We start from the raw sequence: 22,642 nt of genomic DNA, 5'->3' as shown, positions 1-22,642 counted from the left end.
AGTGATTCTATTCCAAGAAAAAAGGAACTTTCTTCTTGTAATACAGATCAAGCTGAAGCTACTGATACTTGACACTTTGTGTAAGGACTCAATATGTTTAAAAATGAACATGCCACAATACTTCTTGTTAGAGTGGAAAAGCCTCTTACATTCTGAATCAAGGACACCACTCTGACTACTATAATAATAATAATAATAATAATAATAATAATAATGACTTAGTTGTAATCCATTACAACTAAGTCCTGTTTTCAAAATACACTTTTAAAAGTAAAAGTACTCATAATGTTTATATTCATAGATAGTTATTATTATGGAATTTAATGTTGTACTTGCTCACTTTATTGGATTACTAAAAAGGGAGAGAGGACAACTGCCCTGAGTCTTTAATCAGTGGTGGAAGAAGTATTCAAATATTTTACATCACAATATAAAAATACTCCATTACAAGTGAAAGTCCTACATTCAAAATCGTACTTAAACAAATGTAAAAGTATTATCAGCAAAATGTACTTAAAGTACCAAAAGTAGAAGTACTCATAATGCAGCACTGTAGCCCCTGTGATTGTTATATTATTATATATTATATTATTGGTTTATTATTATTGATGCATTACTGTGTATGTGTGTGTGGACATGAAGCTACAATTAACTGATTCATACTGTTAGGTAGTTTAATCAATAACAATACATCATATTTTATTAACATATATGTTTTATAAAAATCTGAATGTGCAGAGTAACTAGTAACTACAGCTGTCAGATAAAGTGGAGTAGTAGTGTATAAAGCAGAATATTTCCCTCTGAAATGTAGTGGAGTGGAAGTATAAAGTAGCACATAAATTGAAATACAAGTGCCTCAAAATTGTACTTATGTACAGCACTTGAGTACATGTATTTTCACTTATAATAATGCATCATATCTTCTCATATGTTCTGAATGTAAAATCTTGATCTGAAAGGTAATTGGTAATTATAGTTGTCAAAAAAATGTAGTGGAGTAACAATACTTCCCTAGTAGTAATAGTGAGGAAGAAGTAAAAAGTAGCATCAAATGTAAAACTCAAGTAAAGTACAATTATTTCAAAAAGAACAGTACTTGAGTAAATGTACTTAGTTACTTTGCACCACTGCATCTGATTAGTACTCCTTTTACAACATTGTAGTCTTGTTTTGCCAGCAACCTGCACTTTCTCCTCCAGCCACCAGGTGTCACAGCTGAGTCTTCCAAACAAGGCTGATCAATCACATTTGTTTATGAGCAGGGCTTAAATAGAAACGCAGCACACTCACAGCCACACACACACACAGACGACAAGACACCTGCTCTGCAGCCTTCATCTGGAAGTGGCCTCAGCATGCGGTGGAGCCCGCTGCCCCCTGCAGAATGAGATCATCTGAGAGCGAGGCAGCCCTGCGGGTCTCCGCCACTGCAGAGTCAGACCTGGCCTATGCTACAGCCAGGGTCAAGGACAGGGCGCTGCTAAACACTCTGTCCCTGTCACCTCCTTATTTGCGGTTAAGCACTAAAGTACACACTCATGCACACAACTACTCCTGAACAACCTCTGCGGTGCTTCTCGATTTCCCCTGGTTTCAGTTTCTTCAGGATTGATTGAGAGAGTAAACTGAGATCACTTCACATACACTAGAATTCTTAAAGGAAACTTATGGAAAGAATAAAACTCCATAGCAAGAGGAACTCCTGACACCTGTGATAGACACAGCTAACAGGGAAAAGCAGATACTGAGGATGAAATCACCTTGGCGAGAGAGCTTTGTAGTGCCACACTTCTGGAAGGTTCCAAGTAGCACTGTTTCATGTGCTGCTGAAGGCTGCAGTGTTTGAACTCCAGCTCCACACTGACTGCAGCAGACAACCTGGAGGCAAGCCAGTGATGGAAAGAGGGAGGCAGGGAGAGGGACAGAGTTAGATAGAGTCAGAGAAAGAAAGAAAGAGAGAGAGAGAAAGAGAGATGGAGAGAGAGGACACGAGGGGAAATGAAAAGTGGGAGAGCGAAGATCAACCGCAGGGATTCTATTTGACAGCCAGTAAATGGTTTTGCCCCTCAGATCCCCTCAAATAAAACAACTGACATGTGCAGGTTTAGAGACGGTTGATGATCCAGTGCCAGGCCCAACAAACACAACACGTTAAAGGGATAAAACAAAAAAACAACTAAGTGCATACTTAACATTATATCCATTTCATCACTACATGTTTGAAATAAGCAGGGGATAGCAGGCTCGACCAAATCCTCTTATCTGATTTGAGGCCATTAATCATTTCTGCATCATGATGTAATTTTGGAAAACAAGTCATTTCTCAGTAACAGGTAGGCCAGCAAGGCGATGGGATTGGCTCATGTACGGCTCGCCTGTTGTTGGACCTTATACAGCTAATAACCTTATCGCATGGTTGTAAAATCATCCACCATCAACTTTGTCCGTTGACTGGGCCAGACCTTTAGCCAGCTAATGCTGGTAAACATTACTAATACTCTTCAGAAATAGGACAGATCGAAATTGCCTTTACATCATAAAAAATACATGTGCAAATGAACACACCTCCTCCACGTCATATTTACCATCAGTGTGCACACACACACAGATGCATTTGCATACAGGCATGTAGGCTAATCTCACATATACACACGTGTGCGGATGTTCAAACACACTCTGGAGAGCAAACAGATGTAGGCCTGCATGTGCGGAGACATACACACTCACAATGTAAAGGTCTTTTCACTGATAGTAGCTTCACATGCATGACACACAAACAACTACCATTCTCTCCCATGAAAGGTGATCCGCTCCCTTGGCATTGAACCAGCAGGTGCATTACAAAGCCTCATTCATTAATAATGGCGGCTGCGTCTTTCAGTTACACAGGTAAACATCTTCTCATATTTGTCACCAAGACTTTATCTCTCTAAGTCCTCACATGCCACTTAGGTACACAAATTAGCCGTCTCATCAAGCTTTTGCGTGGAAGCTGCTTTATTTTAGAACATGATTGCGCAATATCACTACCCTGCACTGTACCACTGCATGTCTCACGTGCTGTGTGCCAGCCCGGCCCGCCCCCATTGCCAAAAATTGAACTGACCCACATGGTAGCTTTTTCTGCGGAGGGAACAATGCTAACTGCTATCAGCGGGAGTGATGTTACAGGCCATCGGGAGGTGACATTAATGAAGATGGAGGGATGACTTCAGCCTTGCCTCTGCTGAACTGAAGTGACCTTTGACCCCCCCTGCGGTGTGGAAATGAACGCTGCCGTTTTATATAAATGCTCCGGGTTGGGCTGTGCCTGATAAGGGCTCATTACATGAGGAAGTTACATATTCACAGAGCTGATAAGAGGAGAGGGAAACATAAAAGGAATATCTTTTTTGGAGTGCACACACACTGATTAACCTGGGTAACCATTCATAATGCAAAAACAACACTGTAACACATATTATATTGTCCTTCATGTTGTGAGCAAGTCCTCCTTGGCTTACATCGTGGAGATTGGTTTCAGGTTTTATAGACCATTAAGTCATGTCTCCTGTGTTCCAATATGCCCTTTCCATATTAACCCCCAACCAAGTCACCTTTGACCTGCAGCTGGTCCTCTGAGACCTGGGGATCATTGAAGGGCATCTCATCAACCAACCAAACTGCTGATTCTGCATATTGGATGAAGTGCGGCTATAGAGATTGGGCAGAGGACAAAGTAGAGTGCTTTTCTGATTCTGAAATATTTATGACCCTACAGTAAACCATTGTCTCCCAACAATTGTATTATTGGGGCAATTCACCACAGATGTTGCATAATAACATCTCAAAAACGTGAACGCCAGGGGACATACAGTTAAGTTTTCATGGCCACTTATACATATTAGTCTCCAAGTGTTTTCAGTGAGGCGTGAGGTGAATTCATACACTGCTACATACTGTCATTTACACATGCTCCAGCTTATCTGGTTCTTGTGACAGATTTAGGCCTTTGTGCCGTCACCTTTGGAATTACATAATCTGCAGAGTGTCATAACCCCCCGTAGCAGAAAAACAGATTTAAATGAAAAGAATCCAATGTGCTCCAGATTAGCAAGGTTGGAAAAAACCTAGCGGATTCTGAGGCTGTTCAGCTGATCACATGCCACAGGCAGCATCACCTCTGCAAACAGTGCAGATGGATGTGGGAACCACTTTGGATCCTCATGTCTTGCATGTGTGAGATGTTCAGCTTTTCACAATCCCAGCTCTCTACATACAGTGTGACATCTGTATCTAATAATAAGAGAGGCAGTAGAATTGGGAGTTAGAGCGGCTGTTTTGGGACATACTGTAGAGATTCTAGTGCATTCTCTGTGTGGTTCCTCAAATCCTTCTTCTCGCACATCTCTGTCTACCTTCCTCCACCTCCTCCACAGCATCTCCCATGGGACCAGGCCAGAGACAGGTGGTCACTGGGAGACAGGAGAGCAGCCAGGCATAAGCAATCAGGCTATCAGATACTCCATCCACACCAGCAGCATAATTAGACCTGAGAACCCACAGTCATCTGACAGCAATGCCTGCGACAGACCCAGTCACATATCACACATCTAAATGCGCATGCATGCAGACACTACACAGATGCACAAACTATTATCTATTACAAACTATTAAACCCAAAACACCTCAGCCCTGACACTGCATCTCATTATGCATAAGATGCAGCAGACAGGAGGAACTTTACTTAAGAGCCACACTGAACTACATCACAGTCTGTTGTAACCTTGTAAACCTTGTAAACAACAATCTGAAAACAGCATGGGTATCAATATGCAACTGAAAATACAAGTAATGTAATCAGAAATGAGCCAAGTGCAGCAACAGGAAATAAGAGAAGCTCATGGAAGTACAAATTGGGTCAGTAAAGCCCTAGTTACAAATGATAAACTATGTTCCTGGTAGCTAATTACTTATCAAAACTGTCTTATTGGGTCTCCCTAAAGATGATGCCCATATGTATACACACTATGCAACAAGCTTGTCTGCCATGCCTGTGGCACTGACTGGGATGTCTATGGATAAGATGCAGCGGCAGCGCAGACCATGGGAGTGACGCATTGCAGGTACAAACACACCAATCAGAGAGCGCGATTTCTTTCAGCTACGTCTTGTGCCCCATCACAGAGTAGCAGAAAGTATTCATACGCCGTTATGTAGACTGCCAGCGGTACGCAATATCATTCCAAATATCGACGTTAAAACTTTCACAAACGTCATACATGGGTGTTACAATTGTTTCTTGATTTTACTGTGTAGATAATGATTTCTACAAATATGATTTTAATTAATTTAGTAACTGAGGAAAAGGGGGAAGTTGGCGGAGTGATATTGAAAAGAGGAGGAGTTTAGGATAGCCGTTAAAGGCGAGTCCAGTTGGCTCTTCCTCACTGTGTTCATAGAGACTGTCAGTTTCGTGTCGGCTTTGGCTTTCTTACGGATTTTGTTGTGAACCAGCCGCTGCATCTACGTCGAAATGGTAAGAAAAACAAGATTATGTTTTCTCTCTCCAGTCTATAATCGTCTGAGAGCCCCGTAGCAACTTTTTCAATGTTTGAAGGAAATGTCATGAAAACGTAAAGTCATCCGTGGCTAAGCTGAAGCCAACATTAAAACGATGCGATGCAGTTGCCGTATAGCTAACGTAAACTAAAGCCGCAATGGCCTGAATAAATGCAGTAACGTTAACACTCGTGTGCCTAACGTAACTAAACCGTAGTTACTCTTGAAACTGTGTATCAGCGTTCCCTAACAAAGCTTTTTATTCAAACCAACAGTATTCAAACTAATGTAAGACTCGTTAAATTATGACGGTGGTCGGCGCTGATTCACAAATGTGTGACTATTTGCCAACCGGTGCCTTGCTTGTGACGACTAGCTGTATTAGTCAGTCATTCTGCTAAATGTTGAGTAACGTTGGTGTTTGTCTGAAAGGGCTGTAACTGTGAGCCGGCACATGATGGTAGCTTGCTAACTTTAGCTCCTCTAGCTAACATTTACCGCCAAATTGTATGTTGTTCATTGTCTGGGCAAAGTTAGCGTCATCCATCGTTCTAACGGAGATGGATCTAACGTTAAATGGGCGCGTACTAAATGTGATCTGACATTTTTTCGGCATTGTTTCTTTCTCCTAAGATCACATAAAAGATTGTTAGCCAACCGCATGAAATTTGCCTCTGTTTTTGTGTAGTTGTACAGCTGCTCGCATAGTTACTGCAACCTCCAGTGTAAAAAGATGTGTTTGTAAGTTAGCTTTTTAGTAAATGGATTGCCCTGACTTTGAGGTCATTCATTAAGATTTGGGATGGCTATTAAAATCTTCTTTTTCCATCCTAATTTCCATTAGGATGGAAAAGCTTGTTGTGAATATTTTCTTTTTTTGGCACATTATTAATTGCTTCATTTGCTTCTTTTCAGGCTGATCAGCTTACAGAAGAGCAGATTGCTGGTAAGACATCGCTGCATTGATCTTCTGCTTTCCTCATATCCTGCAAAATGGCCTTCGTTATGGATCCTTGCATCCCTTGCAGTGGATTTATACTTTTGCCTTTTAAGGCGTTCCACAGGGCAGCCTACTGGTCATAAAACAGGAATGAATGAAACGGCTGTTGCTTGCTGGCTTTGGAGCACAGAAGGACTCCCTCATGGAAAACTTTGCATTTTCATGGTTGCTGTGTAATAAATGATGTAATCTGGAAGGGGTGTGCATTCTGGTGAGGTGTTGGCAGTCACCTTTTTACATGCTGTGCATGATGTGTCCTTTGCCCTGGGTGTGTTCTCATCAGACGGAATGCTTACATTACAGTAGTAACTTGGGCTTAGCGTCCTGATGTTGTAAGTTTAAATCTAGGTCTTGTCATAAGGCATGCAGTAGGAGTGTCCCCTGAGGCATTGTTGCCAGTTGCTCGTTTTTTATCATGCTTTTCATGTCTAAAATGTGGCATGGTACAATTGTAATGCTGGTTTTATATCTTGTTAATCTGCTTCCGTTGACTTGACTCAGTCTAGGTCTCATGTTTCACAATATCCTGATCATATGGAATAAGCCTTTAGTGCGTTAACAACTTCCTTGATGTTTTGCTGACACATGGCAGTTTCTAAATTGTCAGTTTCTTTGAACAACAAGAGATCATGCACCAGCATGCCTCTGTTGATGTGGAAGTCAACAGTAATGTTAAGCACCTGCAGTGATGTGGGCTTCTAGCAATCCATATCATTGGATTTCCCTTACATTTCCTGCAGTTGATGCAGATTGTAGGCCTTCCCTCATAACAAAGGGTGTTGCCTTGTGTGTTTGACCCTGCAAATGGCAGGGCAGGTTGTAGTTTTTATGATGCTGACAAGCTGCTGCATGCCACTACACATTGCCCATTGGCCTCATCACACTTGATGAGTGTGTCATTGTTCGTCATCCCTCACGGCTCCACCAAACCACACAGGCTGTCATTCGCTGCTGACTCTGCCCTTCTGCTTGGTCTCGTGGTCGCTATCCTTGTTTAGCCAGAAACGACTGCAGCTGGAACTCAAAACAGAAGGGCTCATCAGTATGCTGTAGCCAGTTTATAACTGAAACATGAGTGATGTAATGCCCTTTTGAGTCTTGAGCTAATTCAGGGTTTGGGTCAGTGTGATTGGCAGACTTGAGGATAAGATGAAGACTTGGTTATGCAAGGTTGCCTGAAAGCCTTTACATGGATTTTCTATATTTTCTGCTATAGATTCAGATTCTGCAGTGTTGGTATTTTACACCCACTGTCATACTGTCTTGCCAGTTCTGTTGTGTATGTCTTGCTTTTGGTGTGACATCTGCTGTACTAAACAAGCCCATGTACTTTTTCTTACTAACAGAGTTCAAGGAGGCATTTTCGCTCTTTGACAAGGATGGAGATGGCACCATCACCACCAAAGAGCTGGGCACAGTCATGCGTTCTCTGGGCCAGAACCCCACAGAGGCAGAGCTGCAGGACATGATCAATGAAGTGGATGCTGATGGTGAGAACTCAATTTGGCTTCAAAACCTGCTAACCACACATACTGTAGATTCGCTGGATGGAAATCCCTCACCATGTCTGTTTTTATGTCTTCAGGAAATGGAACGATAGACTTCCCGGAGTTCCTGACCATGATGGCAAGGAAGATGAAGGACACAGACAGCGAGGAGGAGATCAGAGAAGCATTCCGTGTCTTTGACAAGGTAAATACTGTCTGCACTCCCACACATGTATGTATAACATAAAAAAAAAATTTGCTTACTAACTGATCTAATTTTCAGGATGGCAATGGATACATCAGTGCTGCTGAGCTGCGCCATGTGATGACAAACCTCGGAGAGAAGCTGACTGATGAAGAAGTGGATGAGATGATCAGAGAAGCAGACATTGACGGAGATGGACAGGTCAACTATGAAGGTTGGTAGATGTTGGATTTTATGTTTTTGTTTTTTTTAAATAAATATGATTGTTTTACTCATTTGACACTGAGTCTCAACATTTTTGTTTCTCCCTCCTTTTTTTTCCTGCAGAGTTCGTACAAATGATGACGGCGAAGTGAAGGCCTTGTACAGATTTCGTATATAAATAATTTGCCTTTTTTTCTTTGTGTAATTTATCTGTAAAATCTTAATAGCCCCCCTTCGTCCCTGCCCCTTCTGCTGTCCAAAGGAACTGCATGTAAACTGCATAGGCTCTTGTCCCCATGTCCCTTTCTTTTGCTGTCATGGTGTTTTGGAGTGACGGAACGGTCATACAACCAGATGCCCGTGGAGGCCCCTGGGAGCCAGAGAACTTCGAATCTTCCTGTCTTGTGCTCGGGGCCCCTCCACGCATGGCGACATTGGAAACCTGTCAGCTGGTTGTCACTTGGCAACACTGTTGGCATGGAAACAATGTAGAGGAGTTAAACTCTGCATGGACTACGGACAAAGTATATATGGAAAATCTCTCAGCATTGCACTACTGCAAAAAAATGACACGGGTGTATCTCCTAGGTACTCGTACAAACTCTTTTTGTATCTGCTGTTCTATATACCAGAAAACGACTAATCTTACCATGCTTTTTAATGTTTTACTCACTACTTTTGCTTTTCTTTCTTTCTTTTTTTTTATGGCCTCTGGTCATGCCTCAAATAATCCATTCCAAGTTGTATATTTTTGTTTTCCAATAAAATTTACAATCTACCCGGATTTGAAAATTGTCTTGTTTTCTCAGTTATAATGGATCCTTGAGTTTGTATACCCTGTAATAATTCCCATTTTTGTATTGAGGACAGGATGCTCCATTTTTGATAGGATTTTTTTTTCTTGTTGCTTAGAATACACATGAAATGTTTACCATTTTAAGTGTCCCCTGTTAATTCCCAAAAGCACTGAGGAGCATCAGCCAATGCCTCTTAATGTTCAGATAAGCTCAGATCAAATCTGTATTGTCATTAAATAAAAGCACTGAGTGGGATCAAAGGCTTCTATCTTGAAGTGCCCACAGTGGTACTCGACATTAGATTAGCCTTGTACTGTCCAGCTCCCTTACTGACTACATAGGCCATGTGTTGTCTGCTGCTGTTGGCACAGCACCATGTAGAAGCTGACTAACTCATGTCTTACTTGGCATTTGCCCCCAATCACGAGGTGCAGGTGATCGAGAGTACATCAGAAACCATGGTGTAAATAGAGGTGTACCTGTTTTTTTTTTTTTTTGTTTTTTTTTTTGTTAATTTCTGATTATTGAGTTTGTTACAGTAGCTTGCAGAGATACTAAGTTTGTTATTTTGATGAATGACAAAATAAAGCTCTATTGTGGACCTCTGCTCTGCCTCCTGTGTCAATTTTATGCAAGCTGCTTCTAGTTTATGCCTCTGATCCTGTGCAGTGACTGAATTAACACTTCCATAACGCTAAAGTAGAAAAAAATGAAGGTGTTATGTGATGGTTTTGACTGTGTTGAGTAGTAAGGGGGCAGCAGATTGTCGCTTGGTCAGATGTACATATTATTCATGAGTCTCTGTAGATGCATATTCAAGCATTTAGCACAAAATGCACTTAAGTAACAAGCCATACTCTAACAAGGTCTATAATGTAAAGAGGTAATTTACTCACCTCATTTGATTTTTCTAAGTCTTGTCATGTGTGCTGCTATAAAAAGTTTATTATCAACTAAATTTCCAAGACAGAACAAAAAGGAACACCACTACCCACAGCAATTTCAGGTGTGAATCGATGACACAAGTGGCTCTCATCTTGTCAAAACCAATTATCACAAGTCTTAAAAAACTCTCACAGTCGAAGTGTTGTCGCAGTCTACTTATAAAAAGCTGTTAATTACACTGCACATGTAACACTAGTCTCGGCACTCCTCTGCATTCATGCATTGTCCAAAACAGAAAACTGAATGTACATGAGGTACTATGATGAAAAGGGACATATATGCCAGAACAGCCTCAGTGTGTTTTTAATGTGTGTGTAGCCTTCATCTCCACATGTACTCTCAGGTCACATGAGACTTCCTTGACAGGCAGTGTAAACATGATTTCTTGGCTTATTTGAACCATGCGTTCCATGTAGCCTTTGCTCCCAGAGTGAGATTTTAACTTCAGGTGATGGTCTTTAGTTATGCTGTGCTGTGTGTGTGTGCATGACATCACACTCCTGCCCAGTATGCCACAAGAGGTAAGGTACTTCAAACTTCATAAAGAGAGAAGAAACCTGTTGTGCTCCCAAAACTGTTGCATATCAAGACCCACACTGGAAAGAAAGATACACGAATTCCTGTTTTGTCCTGTACTGGATTGCAATTAGCACTGTGATAACAAGTTTTGATCGGTATCTTCTAATCAATATGACAGTATCACTCCAAATATCACAGGGATAATATTAAGAGGACTAACTGCAGCATGTACAGTATGTACCTCGCATAGCTTTCAGTTAGGACACGGACTTACTCACAAACAAACTGGTCGGTGAGTCTAAATTTAGCTCTCCTCCACCAGGCCAGCTTGTTGAAAAATTGATCGATAGTGGAGTCGCTGCTATAGTAACAGTCACAGTTTTAATGGTGGTCAGGTGTCACTGGATCTCCAGTCAACCAGATAGTGAACGACAATGAGTACAGTGCAGGGTACGGCCACACGGAAAAACAAAGCTGCCTCTAAAGTCAGTGACATGTCCAGGGGTGGTAATAGAACAGATAAGGTAAGGCTCTTTAAAGCCCTTGTAACTGTGTGTGGTTAATTAGAACAAGCAGAACTGGTAAAGCACAGGATGATACATGTGGGAGACTCATCAACACATTGTTGGCATAGCAAAGTCATCATAGCAGAAACAGTCTCTACCATCTCGTGGCTTATGTCCTGTTTTTATCTGCAGGGTGATGACAAGGTGGACCTGTGTGGCCGGGGGCGCTGGTGGCTGGGAACACTGAAAGTAGGTGTCTGTCATACTGCAGTATGGTTTCATAGCCTGTCTTTGGAGCGGAGGCTGCTATGCTGTCGCCTGTGCGGGCCAAAACACTTGTCACTGGTTTGCCATTTCAAAGTGGCTCATTAGCTCATGCACAACTATAGCAGCACTGGTACATATTACCTTCAGGTAGCTTCCAACAGCTGTGATTTCAGCGAGATACCGCACTCCCTCACTGACATATCATGTTCTATTAACTGTCAGTTAATAGCTTTTAATGGACAGCACTATCCCAGTGTTTCTGTCCAAAGTGTGCAGTCTGGTAGAAATAAATTCAAACACTTACACTGCAGTGAGTCCAGTCCCTAAGTGCTTAACAGTACATTAATGGTAATGACACTTAGACCTAATTAATTATCAGTTTATTTTAATGTGAACCCAGCTCCCAGGCTCCATTGTTAATCAGCTGCCTTCTTCTGTCTGTGAATGTATCCTATACAGCTGACAATAGGCCAGGCGGCTTAGTGTTAGTGCAGCAAACATAGCTTGTTTGCTGTGCATTTACTGTATATACTCTGCTTGTACAAATAGGCATTTCATTTTGAAACGTCTAAATTTAGATTATTGTTTGGCTAGGACGCCAGTCAGCATTTGTAGGTGAATAGGCCTGAAGTTAAAAGCTTCCTCTTCTTAATCGTATTTGAAAACTCAACATTCATACTGACCTTCATACCATCATTTATCTTTATTTCCTATGTTCCTTTTCAAAGTTATTATACAATGATCCAGTGGTGGCTGCAACATGGCAGCAATACAGTTAAGTGTACAACCCTAGCACAAAGCGATGTGGTCTTACATTATCTAAGCTTCTCTCCTCTCACTTTATTCTAGGACACACCCATCCCAGGTTTCTATCACATCCGGGATTTCATTGAGGAAGCTGAACTGAACCCGGTGAGGAAGACCTACGGGTTTAAAGGCTTGGGCAGGAAAGCCCAGACTGTGGGCGTGCGCAAGGGGGATCTGCTGCTGCCTGGGGCGTACGAATACACCGACGCTACCCAGGAGATCCTGATGCACCAGGCTTCCTACTCTTTCAAAAACTGCCCACGGCCTGACATCATCACCCTGGGCATCAGGGACAAGGTGCGGTTCAGGCATGACCTTTATCCTTCCTGCTGCTGGCATATGGGACACGTTTAAGGAATAGTTGAATATATGGGGGAAAACACTTTTAACTAACTTATATGTAATGTATATATGTAATAAATCTACAAACAGAAAAGCCAAAATGTAATACCTCTAATGCCATAAGGTTTGAAATATAGTATAAGTGTGTTTTTACCATTTCTTATTGGTTATTACAGTGCAGACTGGCATCAATTTGCAAGTAACAAGAATAAAGGGAGTATATATCTTAGATTTTGATCAAATATCTTGATGTTTTGTATGCTGCTCTAAAATAAGCATAATGGTAATCTATATATTTTACCAATAACATTAGATATGATTTCAAGAGTGATTATTGGTAGGATCTATGCCACTACACCACCTTGATTGTAGTATATATTTCTTATCCCAAGGGTGTCACTTACTTAAGCAGTATTTATCAGTTGCTCTGTTTGATAGTCTACTTGGCAGCGGCGTCTACTCATCATCACAGTACCTGGCTTAAAAATACAGCAGGTGCTAGGGCTGAACAATATATCAAGATTTTTTCAATATTGTGATATGAGACTTGATATTGTCTTAGATTTTGGATATGGTAATATCGTGATATGGCATAAGTGTTGTCTTTTCCCGGTTTTAAAGGCTGCATTACAGTAAAGTGATGTCATTTTCTGAACTTACCAGACTGTTCTAGCTGTTCTATTATTTTCCTTTACCTACTTAGTCAATATATCATTTTATATCCTTTTTATATATTACTGATGATTATTTGTAAATATTTTGTTTAAGCACCAATAGTCATCCCCACAATATTGTCGCAATATCGACATTGAGGTAATATTGTGATATTTGATTTTGTCTGTATCACTCAGTCCTAGTAGGTGCTCTTAAAAAAGCTCCTGCAGCAGACTAACTGAAAACAGAGGATATGTTGGAAAGAGAAGCGTGTTGTTGGCGATGTAACACAGCAGACACAAAACAAACCCATGGTTCAACTGTCATATATATCTAAACACTTTATCTTTATTCCCTCTGCCAGCATATAAACACTTCACCGTGTGACTACACTGTGACAGCCAAACCAGTGGAGAAGATTCCCTGCAAGTAAGCACTCGACAAACAGCCTCTCTTTAACTCTCAGATCACAGCAGAGCAGACAACCTATGAATCATCCCTTGATCGCTGAATCCTTCCTCTTCACACAACTTCTGCTTTGCTCTCTCATCTCCTCACAGCACAAAGATGGAGGAGCAATCACCAACCTGCTCTCTCATTTTCTCTGCCTCTGATCATGCACGGCCTTATTCTTTTCTTCTCTCACTCTTCCCCTCACTGTTCTTCTGTCTTTTCTTTTTTTTTATTATTATGACAGCCACCCCCCTCTTTCTTCTCTCCTCTCCTTGCAGGCATGTGATGTTTCGGTCGACTGTGCAACGGATCAGCTTTCCGCCTGTAAGTATCTAGTCACCAAGGCTGGTTATTAGGACCATTCAGTCTTTCCATTGCCCACAAAAAGGCTTCATTACAATACACTTTCAATAGGTTCTGGTTACAAACTGTGACCTACTGTAGTGTGTATCTGGTATGTGCTGTACATGAGCTAGTTATGACAACCACTAGGGTCAAAGAAAACCAATCCCACAGCCTGTCTGATTGTATCATTTGCCCCATTTGAGGGCCTGTTATGGCACTGCACTGGCTGACCAGTCAGCTTTGGCTCATATTGCAGTGTTGCAGCCTTAGCAGTGTGTCCATGCTGGTAGCTGATGGATATTTGAGCCGTGCTGGCAGCTGCTGAGTGTTGACAGAGAAGGAAAGGTGCTAAGAAATCCCGAGGGTGTTATTACTGCAGACTTGGGAGCAGTTTTCTGCTGTTAGTGGTGTCACAGCGACTCTAAGACAAGTTTGTTGTCAAAGGTTAAGCAGTTACACAAATCCTGCAGTGAAGTTACAGAAAGCACAGATCATTCAGATGGATGACCTGTCGGAGGTACACAGATATTAGCAGATCAAAGTTGAGGTTTAATGGTTTATACTGGGAACTCTAGGTCCATCCTGAGATGGGGGGTAAGAATTTCAGATTTTTCTGAGCCATGCCTCTCAGCTAGGAGTAAAATGAAATTGATTTCCTCACATACAGAGAGAAACCTCCAGTGAACTGAAGATGTTTGGGAGCACAACAAGAAAGATATATATTCTCTTTTTTTCTGATTTTGACTTAATTTCTCCATCCTGAGGCCACTGTGTGTCCTAGATTTACATGTTGTGCTTTTTTGCAAAATCGACTGCACGTGCTGCTCGGAAGGAACAAATCCTCCCTTGAGATTCAAGCCTGTTTGAATTAAACTCATAATCCCAGACATTTTCATATGAATAAATGTCCTATTGCTGTAGCTAAGGAGTGATTCAACTTTTAACTACTGCATAAGAACCTGCTACTCTAAACACCTGCTAGCGGCATGGCTCTATCGATGTTGGTCTGTCAATCGTTCCACCACTTTGGTCCAATATCTCAACATCTATTGGATGGATTGCCATGAAATTGTATACAGACATTCATGGTTCCCACAGGATGATTCCTAAAGATGGTAATCTTCTGTTTTTTAATCTAGTGCCACCAGCAGCTTAAAGTTTTCACTTATCCAGTGAAATATCTTAACATCTACTAGATGGACTGGCACAATATTTTGTACAGATATTCATGGTTCTAAGAGGATGTATCCTAATGACTTTGGTGATCCCTTGACCTTTCCTCTTGAACCACCATGAGGTTAACAATTGTTTTGACTGAAATATCTTGATAATTACTGGATGGATTGCCATGAAATTTGGTACAGACATCCATTGTCAAATGAAGAAGCACCTCAACCTCATCGAATTTATGCTGGTGGCCTGAGGTTTACCACACATTATGCTGAATCAAAGCCCCACATGAGTTGAAAAACCACTACTTATAAACTTTCAAACATCACACAAGGCACCCTATAGGACAGACATCTATTGTCCCCTCCAAAGCCCTTTGGAGTACATGGATGGATGTCATTTATGGAAGCAAAAATAGCCACACCATTAACTTTTTCCAAATCAAGAAAAGCAAGAATATGTTGTATAATATTTTATTTCAGAAAGGAGTTTTCCAGTTGATTTAAGGAGTGCTGTACAGCAAGGTCTTGGCTCAAAAATAGGTCAAAGTTTAAAAGTTTCACAGACATTCGCAGCATGTGCCAGTTACCTACGCCACACAGGAAAATGTTTCAAACGTGCTGTGCCACAGTAGAAAAGTAGGCCAGGTGCTTTGGCTCAAACACACTGACACACACACACACACACACACACACACACAGTGAGGTTTCATAATGGCAGTAAGACAGTTTCACTCTTCTCGTCCTGCCCGCCAGCTCCTGTGAAATACACCTGCATTAGCACCTCTGGGAGCATCATGCAGGCTTGCAGGGCCAGCAGGCCAGTTGCCGAGGATCAAGTGAACTGGCAAGTGGGATCAAATGGCACGTAATGGTAGCAGCCGTCCCTCCAAGGAGCAGAAGAGAGGAAAAGACACCTTCCTCTCTCCCTAGGTCAGAATCAGAGAGTGGCTGAAAATGAAGGGCTGGTCCTGTGTTCAGGGACAGGGAGACAGTTTTATGTCTGAGAAGGAGGGTGGAGGGAGGGTGATGCTATTTCTGCATGGCACGCCGCTGGTGATGACCAGTATGTGTGTTAGTGGGTAAGAGGAAAGGAGAAGTGAAAGGCAAGAGAGAGGGAGAGAGATGGACTGACTTTTGACAGAGACTAACCTTAAACATACCTAAACCACAGATCTACTGGCAAAGACCATAAAGACATGAGTCAAATGATTCGTCATAGCTCTTAAAACTATCAGACTGGGACCTCAAAATAGGTGTGGTGAATATTGTTAGTGCGTCCTTTAGATGACTGAAGTATCAGTGTGGTATAACAATAGGTTTTCATGAGCTTAGATCCAAGGATGAAGGAATTAATCTCTCATTTGGCTCTAAAATGTCAGAGGTCATGATGTTCAGTGGATCAATTAAATTAAATTTGTGTTTGGCTGGTTAAGAGCAATGCCATTTCAATTCAGATGGCACCTTAGAAATAAAGGTCTAAGTTCTCTTCTGAGAGAACCTCCATTCTTCATAGGAGCTACCAGCTAAAGCCTGGTCATCGGCTCATAGTTAGCTGTTTCTCTCTGTGTATTTAAAGGTATACTATGCAGGATTTGCATTTACGTATTATGGTTGAAGTATAGCTGAAGCCAACAGAACTACAATCCGGTTGGTTTTAACTTTAAGCTAGTGCTAACTTACATTTTCAGTAAAAATAATGGAGAAAAACAAGCCATTACTGGCAAAAACACAACAAAGAAAACTTCCTCACAAGGTTATTTTTTCACCTGAACCAAGATGAGAAATCGTGTGTGCTCACATGCTAATGATCACATGCTAGGCTTGGTCTGCTGCATACTGAAGTTTTATCACACTTTCTATCGATCAATCAATCAATACTAACTACTATCTCTGACCACCTCAGAAGGAGGGACCTGCTCCATGCCACTACAATCCACAGACTAGACCAGCAAAAGGCATCACCTCCTGCTTCAAATCCACATTGCCGCGGCTCCACTATGTGCACTCAGTGAGTTCATACTTCACTCTTACACTTCACTATTCTTCATGAACAACAGTACATTATTAAAAGTGTGACTATAAAACTTTTTAGTTTTAGAACCTCTCAGCTGCATTATGGCATTGGAAGTTTTTTAGTAAAATGCAATATATTTATGTTTTGATTTGATTCAGTAATGATTTTATCATGGTTTTGGTAGAAAACAAACACATTTGTAACATATTAGATCTCATTGGAGTAATATGTGTAAATAAAATGGGACCAATCAAATTACTTCAAACAAAGTGACAAGAACCATTATGTCTCATATCACATATAGTGATTTAAATTTTACAATTCTTTGGTTAAGTTTATTCAAGATGTTTAAAATAATACATTTATTTTGCAAAGATTTCTAATAGACATACAGAAAAAGTTAAACCTCAGCTCTAGATGAACATCACAAACAACTTAATCTAAATATCAAATAAAAAGAGGTACATTACAGAAAGCACTTCAAGTCATATTCTATATTCAATCCATGAGGTAACAAGGCTCTTAGATGGTGGATCCGATAGTGTTTCCTCCTGGAAAGTAAAAAATCCAAGTTACCTCCTCTCGAGGGGAGAGATACCTTCTGAATAGCAATATATCTTAGAGAGGAAATAGGAAGATTAAATTCAACAAAATGTGCTGCTACTGGATAATTCATGTTTTTGTATCTAAGAGTGCTCCTATGTTTAGCAATATGAGTTTTCAGTGCTCTACTCGTCTTTCCAACATATGACTTACCACAAGGGCAAATGATAAGATAAATGACCAACTTAGTGTGATATGAAATAACTCCTTTTATAGACATCTCTTTACCTGTGTGAGGATGTTTAAAACTGTTACAATGGTAAGTTTAGTTACACTGACTACAACAACCGCAGCGGCAATTGCCCTCAGGGATAGGTATTAAAGTGGCTTGGGCTGTTACTGATTGAAGAGGAGGTAAATATGAGTGTACTAGGTGGTCTCTCAGGTTTTTACCTCTTTGAATACATCATTGAGTTGACAATCAGATTCAAGTATAAGCCAGTGTTTTGTTATTATTCCCTTTATCTGTTCTGAACCCTTAGAGTACTCTAATGATTTCACTGTAGGTTTATTTTTTCAGAGATCACACATAGATCTGTCATGTATTTTAGTGGCAGCATCATTTAGGATAGATTTTGTTGTATCCTCTTTGCTGAAAGTTGTTTTTCATTTCACTCATGTTCCTGTCAAAATCATCAGTTTTCTGGAAAATTCGTTTTAATCTGCAAACGGTAAGGGATGATCAGAGTCTGCCCTTAGTAAAGTATTTCTAGGAGTAGGTTTTCTGAACAGATTTGTATACAAGTAATTATTCTCTCTCATGATCCATAAATCTAGAAATCTGATGTGTTTGTAGTCATAATCCATAGTAAATGGCAGGAATCAGAACATGATGGGTTTTGGACACTTTAAACAAACAAAACACATCATCCTAGTAGCTCTTCCATAAGAATATATTCTTGTGAAGTCATCGTTAGAGTAAATAAACTTCTCTTCAAACAAGCCCATATATAAGTTAGAAAAGGTTAAAAGTTAATTGTTGGTGAGAGCTGAACAGAGGAGAGCCAATCAGTTAGTTAACGTCCTGCAGGCCATCTTTTGGGGCTCCATTCGAGGTTCCTACAGAAAAAGATGTTGCCCCCACTTGCACCTTTTTTGTCTCTGTTGAATTTTTTTGATTTTCATTTCTCTAGAGAGCTTCTCCTGCATGTCTTGGTTAGCCTTAAGAAGGTCAAGGAATTTTTCTTCATGTCTGATTGCTTGGGATAGAGACAGATTTTTCTCATCAATTGATTTGCCCAATTCATCCAGGTCTTTCTTAAGTTGGTCAACAAGCAGAGTCGTCAGGTCAAAAGCACACTTATTCAAGATGGCACACTGGCGTTCACAGAATTTTTCTGTTTTTTTGCCCAGCATGGGTTCCTTCTGCCATCTAAGACCTCGGGGAATGACTCCTTGTCTGCTGTAATCACTCAAAGTAATTACGTGTAGGTGGGTTTTGACCCAGTGTCTGGAAAGGTTGAACAGTTCATTGGAGACCTCTGTAGACTGTGGCAGTGACTGGTCTGTGGATGATACCTTCTCTTTGGTGTTGGCAGAATTCAAATGATCCTGGTCTGGTCAGGATCTAACAGTTGTGTTGACTGTATAGTAGACATCTTGGAGCTCTTTTACTTTTGGTTGCAGGATACAGAAGACAGATATAATGGAAAAGTAACACACACCAAGGGCTGTAGTGAGGTGCTGATCACTGGAAGTAGATATGAAAGTAGGAAAACAGTGTCGCACACTCTGACTCCCTATGCATTTTATTCAATATAACCTAGCTTTGTCTGTCTTTCTCCCCCACTGTATAACATGAGCTCCCTCTCCTCCTTATCCTTGTCTAATTGATTAAAGTTTCTTAACCAACAAGATGAAGAAAATAAATGAAAAACTAGAAAAACTACCATGTTTCTCTTTTGGCTAAGTAACTTTCTTTTTGACATCATAATGAACATAGTATGTGCGTGTATGTGGGTATTGTTTTGCATACCACAGGAGACCCCAGGACCAGGCGCCTATGAACCTTGCTGGAAGTTGGATGACCGGCTGAGCACAGAGACCACGATGGACCCGTCATTTAGCCTCTTCTTCCGTAACATTCCCTAGCTTGGACTTGATTTCCCACAATGCCCTGATTCCACCAATGTCTCCCCAATCCTGTCAGCTTACTAGCAGATCACACCTGACCCTGCCTTATTGATAAAATAAAAATAACATCATGAATGTACAAAAGCAAGTCTCTCATTACTTGGACTAATGTTTATCTGCATGTCAGTGAGGAATTTTGTGGTCTGCCAACAACATAACAAGCTACATTCGTTGTGCTCAAATTGCTTTAGTGACGCCGGCTAGGGAAGCAGAATGATCTTATCTGCAACAAAGAGTACTTCATTCCACTTAACTACATGTTCCCGGTATTGCTCTCCCCCTTCATCTCTCCTGCGCTCGCTCCTCTCTCTCCCTCTCTGTTGGCAGTCAGGCTGCTTTGCCTTCCTACTATCTCTGCCCTGCGATGCACTCAGGAGGAGGAATGCTGCTCAGCCATGCGTCACATGCACATAGCTTAATGTGGCATGCTGCACCCTCAGATAACACATTCAGTATTAGGGGCCAAGGCAGTGGCACACAATAAAACAGCTATTCTTATCGCTACCTACTCCGCATACTCTCTTTCTATCGACGAACCAAACAAACACGGCCAATAATGTCGGGACACAGCAGCGATAGGAATCACCTCCGCATGGAAAATAATGGTGGCGTAGATTACAGCGCGACAGGGAGTGGGTACAAAAATAAAAACAAACACATTGCAGAATTGTTATTAGCGTGATCCTGGTCAGGGGTTTTTTTTTGATCATGTATTTATTCAGAGCAGGGTTTTGCTGAGCATGCATGCACTTTGTCAGCACTGCTTCACATTCATAGAGCTAGATAGTCACGCCTAAAAGCAGCAGAATTTTGTGCTACGGCCAGTTAGACAGTTGTTGAGGGAGTGGAGAGTTATATTCATCCATTCTGCCCACCCAGATTCTGCTGTCGAATCCAAGGATGAAAACATGTTGAACAGTAATTAAAGCCCACTTTATTAAGCTTTATTTTAGTTCTGTATTGATTTATGAGCATGAGTAATCACCCATGGCCACCAATACAGCCTGGAGTCTTTATAATGCCATTAACAAACAATAATCTACCTCTTTCATTAATAGCAAATGGGACACTTGGCTTTCATGGAAGAGTCGATTTTATTTTTAAGCTGTTTTGGAAGTAGCCACTCAGTTATATGATCAGTCTTTGTATGTTTCCATCAATAAAGCAGCGCCACGTCTGTGACCACAGTTTCCCAATAAAATAAGAACAAACTTGGTTCCACTTGTCTCTTCTTCCATGTTGGATGTACATTAAAGCTGCAATAATCAATATTTTTATATTAACAATGGATCAAGTGACTAGGTGTAATGTAAAAGGGGTCATTCAAAACCAACCATGAGTCATCAACCACTCTGCAATTTCCCTCAGCTCTACAGAGCGTTTTAGCGTCTTTCAGCGTCTTGTTTTGGTTCAATCTAAATAATCAGTCTCACCCAGCAGGACAAAGTTAGCAACTGGAGAGTGACACTGGAACATTTAGCAACTAAAGAAACAGATATTTTACCTTATAGCTGGTGAAGACCAAAACAGAGCTTAAAGGAAAGTGACAATGAGACTTGCATTTGTCAGCTGACCAGAGACACGAGTCAAATAAAAGCTAATGGTACTCTGTCTGGTGCATGTGTAAATATGTAACTGCTTCTTAACTGGTTAGCCACCACAACTTCATTAGGTGATAAAAAATCAATGTTCTGTTTACATTGAAAATAATGTTTTGATTTCCCAGGTTTGAGTTGGGAATTCTGTGATCCAATCACAGAGTAATGTGCTGAGGTCACAGATGGGGCTAACTGTATTCTTATTTTGGTGTATTGTTCATATTCACAAAACATTTCAACCTTGACTTCTGACAGAGCAACATCCCTGGAGCTGGTGGGGACGCAGTATCTTGCTCAAGGGCGCTTCAGCAGGGTGAACACAGACATAAAAGACTGAGTGTAGAGGCTTATTTCGAGAACAATTTTTGATAAGAGAGGACCTGAGGGAGTTTTGCAACTTGTGAGATACCGTACATAATTAGGCATTGGATTGACTCGTCTACATGTATTGACATCAGTGAAGTGTTTTGATCGGGACAACAGTCAGGCGAGCCGTCCAGAGCTTTATCACGGCACATCTACTTTGCCTAGACTTTAATCCTCACCACTCTGTTTTCCTTCAGTTGCCGACACTTAAGAGCTTGAAGAGGTTCAAGAGCTGGGCTCTTATTCCCCATGTCATTATTCTGGAGACAAAGGAGTGCACACTTCCACCCGAAGAGGAAGACAATCTTATTAACACGGGGCTTTGCACGCAGCCTCTGGAGGGCTGGGCATGTGAGGAGGACGCAATGAGAGAGATGTGAATGTGTGTGTGTTTGCAAGTGATGAGCAGCCATTCTGCCTGTGGTCAAGGCACCAAGCCCCCAGTAATCTCTGTGTCTCTCAACCCCCGGAGCCCTTCCTCCCTTCTCATCTCAGTGATCTCCACGGTCCAGCACTGATCTCTGACATATGCCTCATACTGACGACTTAACACCCTCCATCTCCCACAGCCTGCCTCGACCACAGGCACGACCAGGCACCCGCTCTTTCACTGTCAAGCAAGGTCTCCCTCGTAGACATACATTGCTTCAAAGAGTGCGCACGCGGGCACACAATGAAATG

The 22,642-nt window shown here is 41.3% G+C and overlaps 2 protein-coding genes across 2 annotated transcripts; both read left to right on the top strand.

The window, feature by feature from the left end:
* Window positions 1-5,416: 5,416 nt before the first annotated feature.
* Window positions 5,417-9,224, top strand: calm2a (calmodulin 2a (phosphorylase kinase, delta)). Its single transcript, XM_042433862.1, has 6 exons — window positions 5,417-5,521; window positions 6,460-6,490; window positions 7,891-8,034; window positions 8,130-8,236; window positions 8,315-8,450; window positions 8,564-9,224. The coding sequence occupies exons 1-6, from the start codon at window positions 5,519-5,521 to the stop codon at window positions 8,590-8,592; spliced, it is 450 nt and encodes a 149-aa protein (XP_042289796.1). The 5' UTR covers window positions 5,417-5,518; the 3' UTR covers window positions 8,593-9,224.
* Window positions 9,225-10,974: 1,750 nt separating this feature from the next.
* Window positions 10,975-20,184, top strand: stpg4 (sperm-tail PG-rich repeat containing 4). The gene is made up of 7 exons (XM_042433861.1): window positions 10,975-11,225; window positions 11,400-11,456; window positions 12,324-12,578; window positions 13,642-13,706; window positions 14,009-14,054; window positions 17,151-17,255; window positions 19,845-20,184. The coding sequence occupies exons 1-7, from the start codon at window positions 11,136-11,138 to the stop codon at window positions 19,953-19,955; spliced, it is 729 nt and encodes a 242-aa protein (XP_042289795.1). The 5' UTR covers window positions 10,975-11,135; the 3' UTR covers window positions 19,956-20,184.
* Window positions 20,185-22,642: the final 2,458 nt, after the last annotated feature.

This window comes from Thunnus maccoyii, chromosome 14 (assembly GCF_910596095.1).
Source record: "Thunnus maccoyii chromosome 14, fThuMac1.1, whole genome shotgun sequence".
Classification (NCBI taxonomy): Eukaryota; Metazoa; Chordata; class Actinopteri; order Scombriformes; family Scombridae; genus Thunnus; species Thunnus maccoyii.
The sequence above is the reverse complement of the archived record's forward strand: the minus strand, read 5'-3'. Positions and strand labels throughout refer to the sequence as shown.

What these genes read in the sequence shown, in the direction of transcription:
- stpg4 (XM_042433861.1), top strand. Translation starts at nt 11,136, where the DNA reads ATGAGTACAGTGCAGGGTACGGCCACACGGAAAAACAAAGCTGCCTCT. An exon ending in GGTGGCTGGGAACACTGAAA is followed by an intron (nt 11,457 to 12,323) that starts GTAGGTGTCTGT and finishes ACTTTATTCTAG; the next exon opens with GACACACCCATCCCAGGTTT. An exon ending in GTGGAGAAGATTCCCTGCAA is followed by an intron (nt 13,707 to 14,008) that starts GTAAGCACTCGA and finishes CTCTCCTTGCAG; the next exon opens with GCATGTGATGTTTCGGTCGA.
- calm2a (XM_042433862.1), top strand. An exon ending in CAATGAAGTGGATGCTGATG is followed by an intron (nt 8,035 to 8,129) that starts GTGAGAACTCAA and finishes TTATGTCTTCAG; the next exon opens with GAAATGGAACGATAGACTTC. An exon ending in CATTCCGTGTCTTTGACAAG is followed by an intron (nt 8,237 to 8,314) that starts GTAAATACTGTC and finishes TCTAATTTTCAG; the next exon opens with GATGGCAATGGATACATCAG.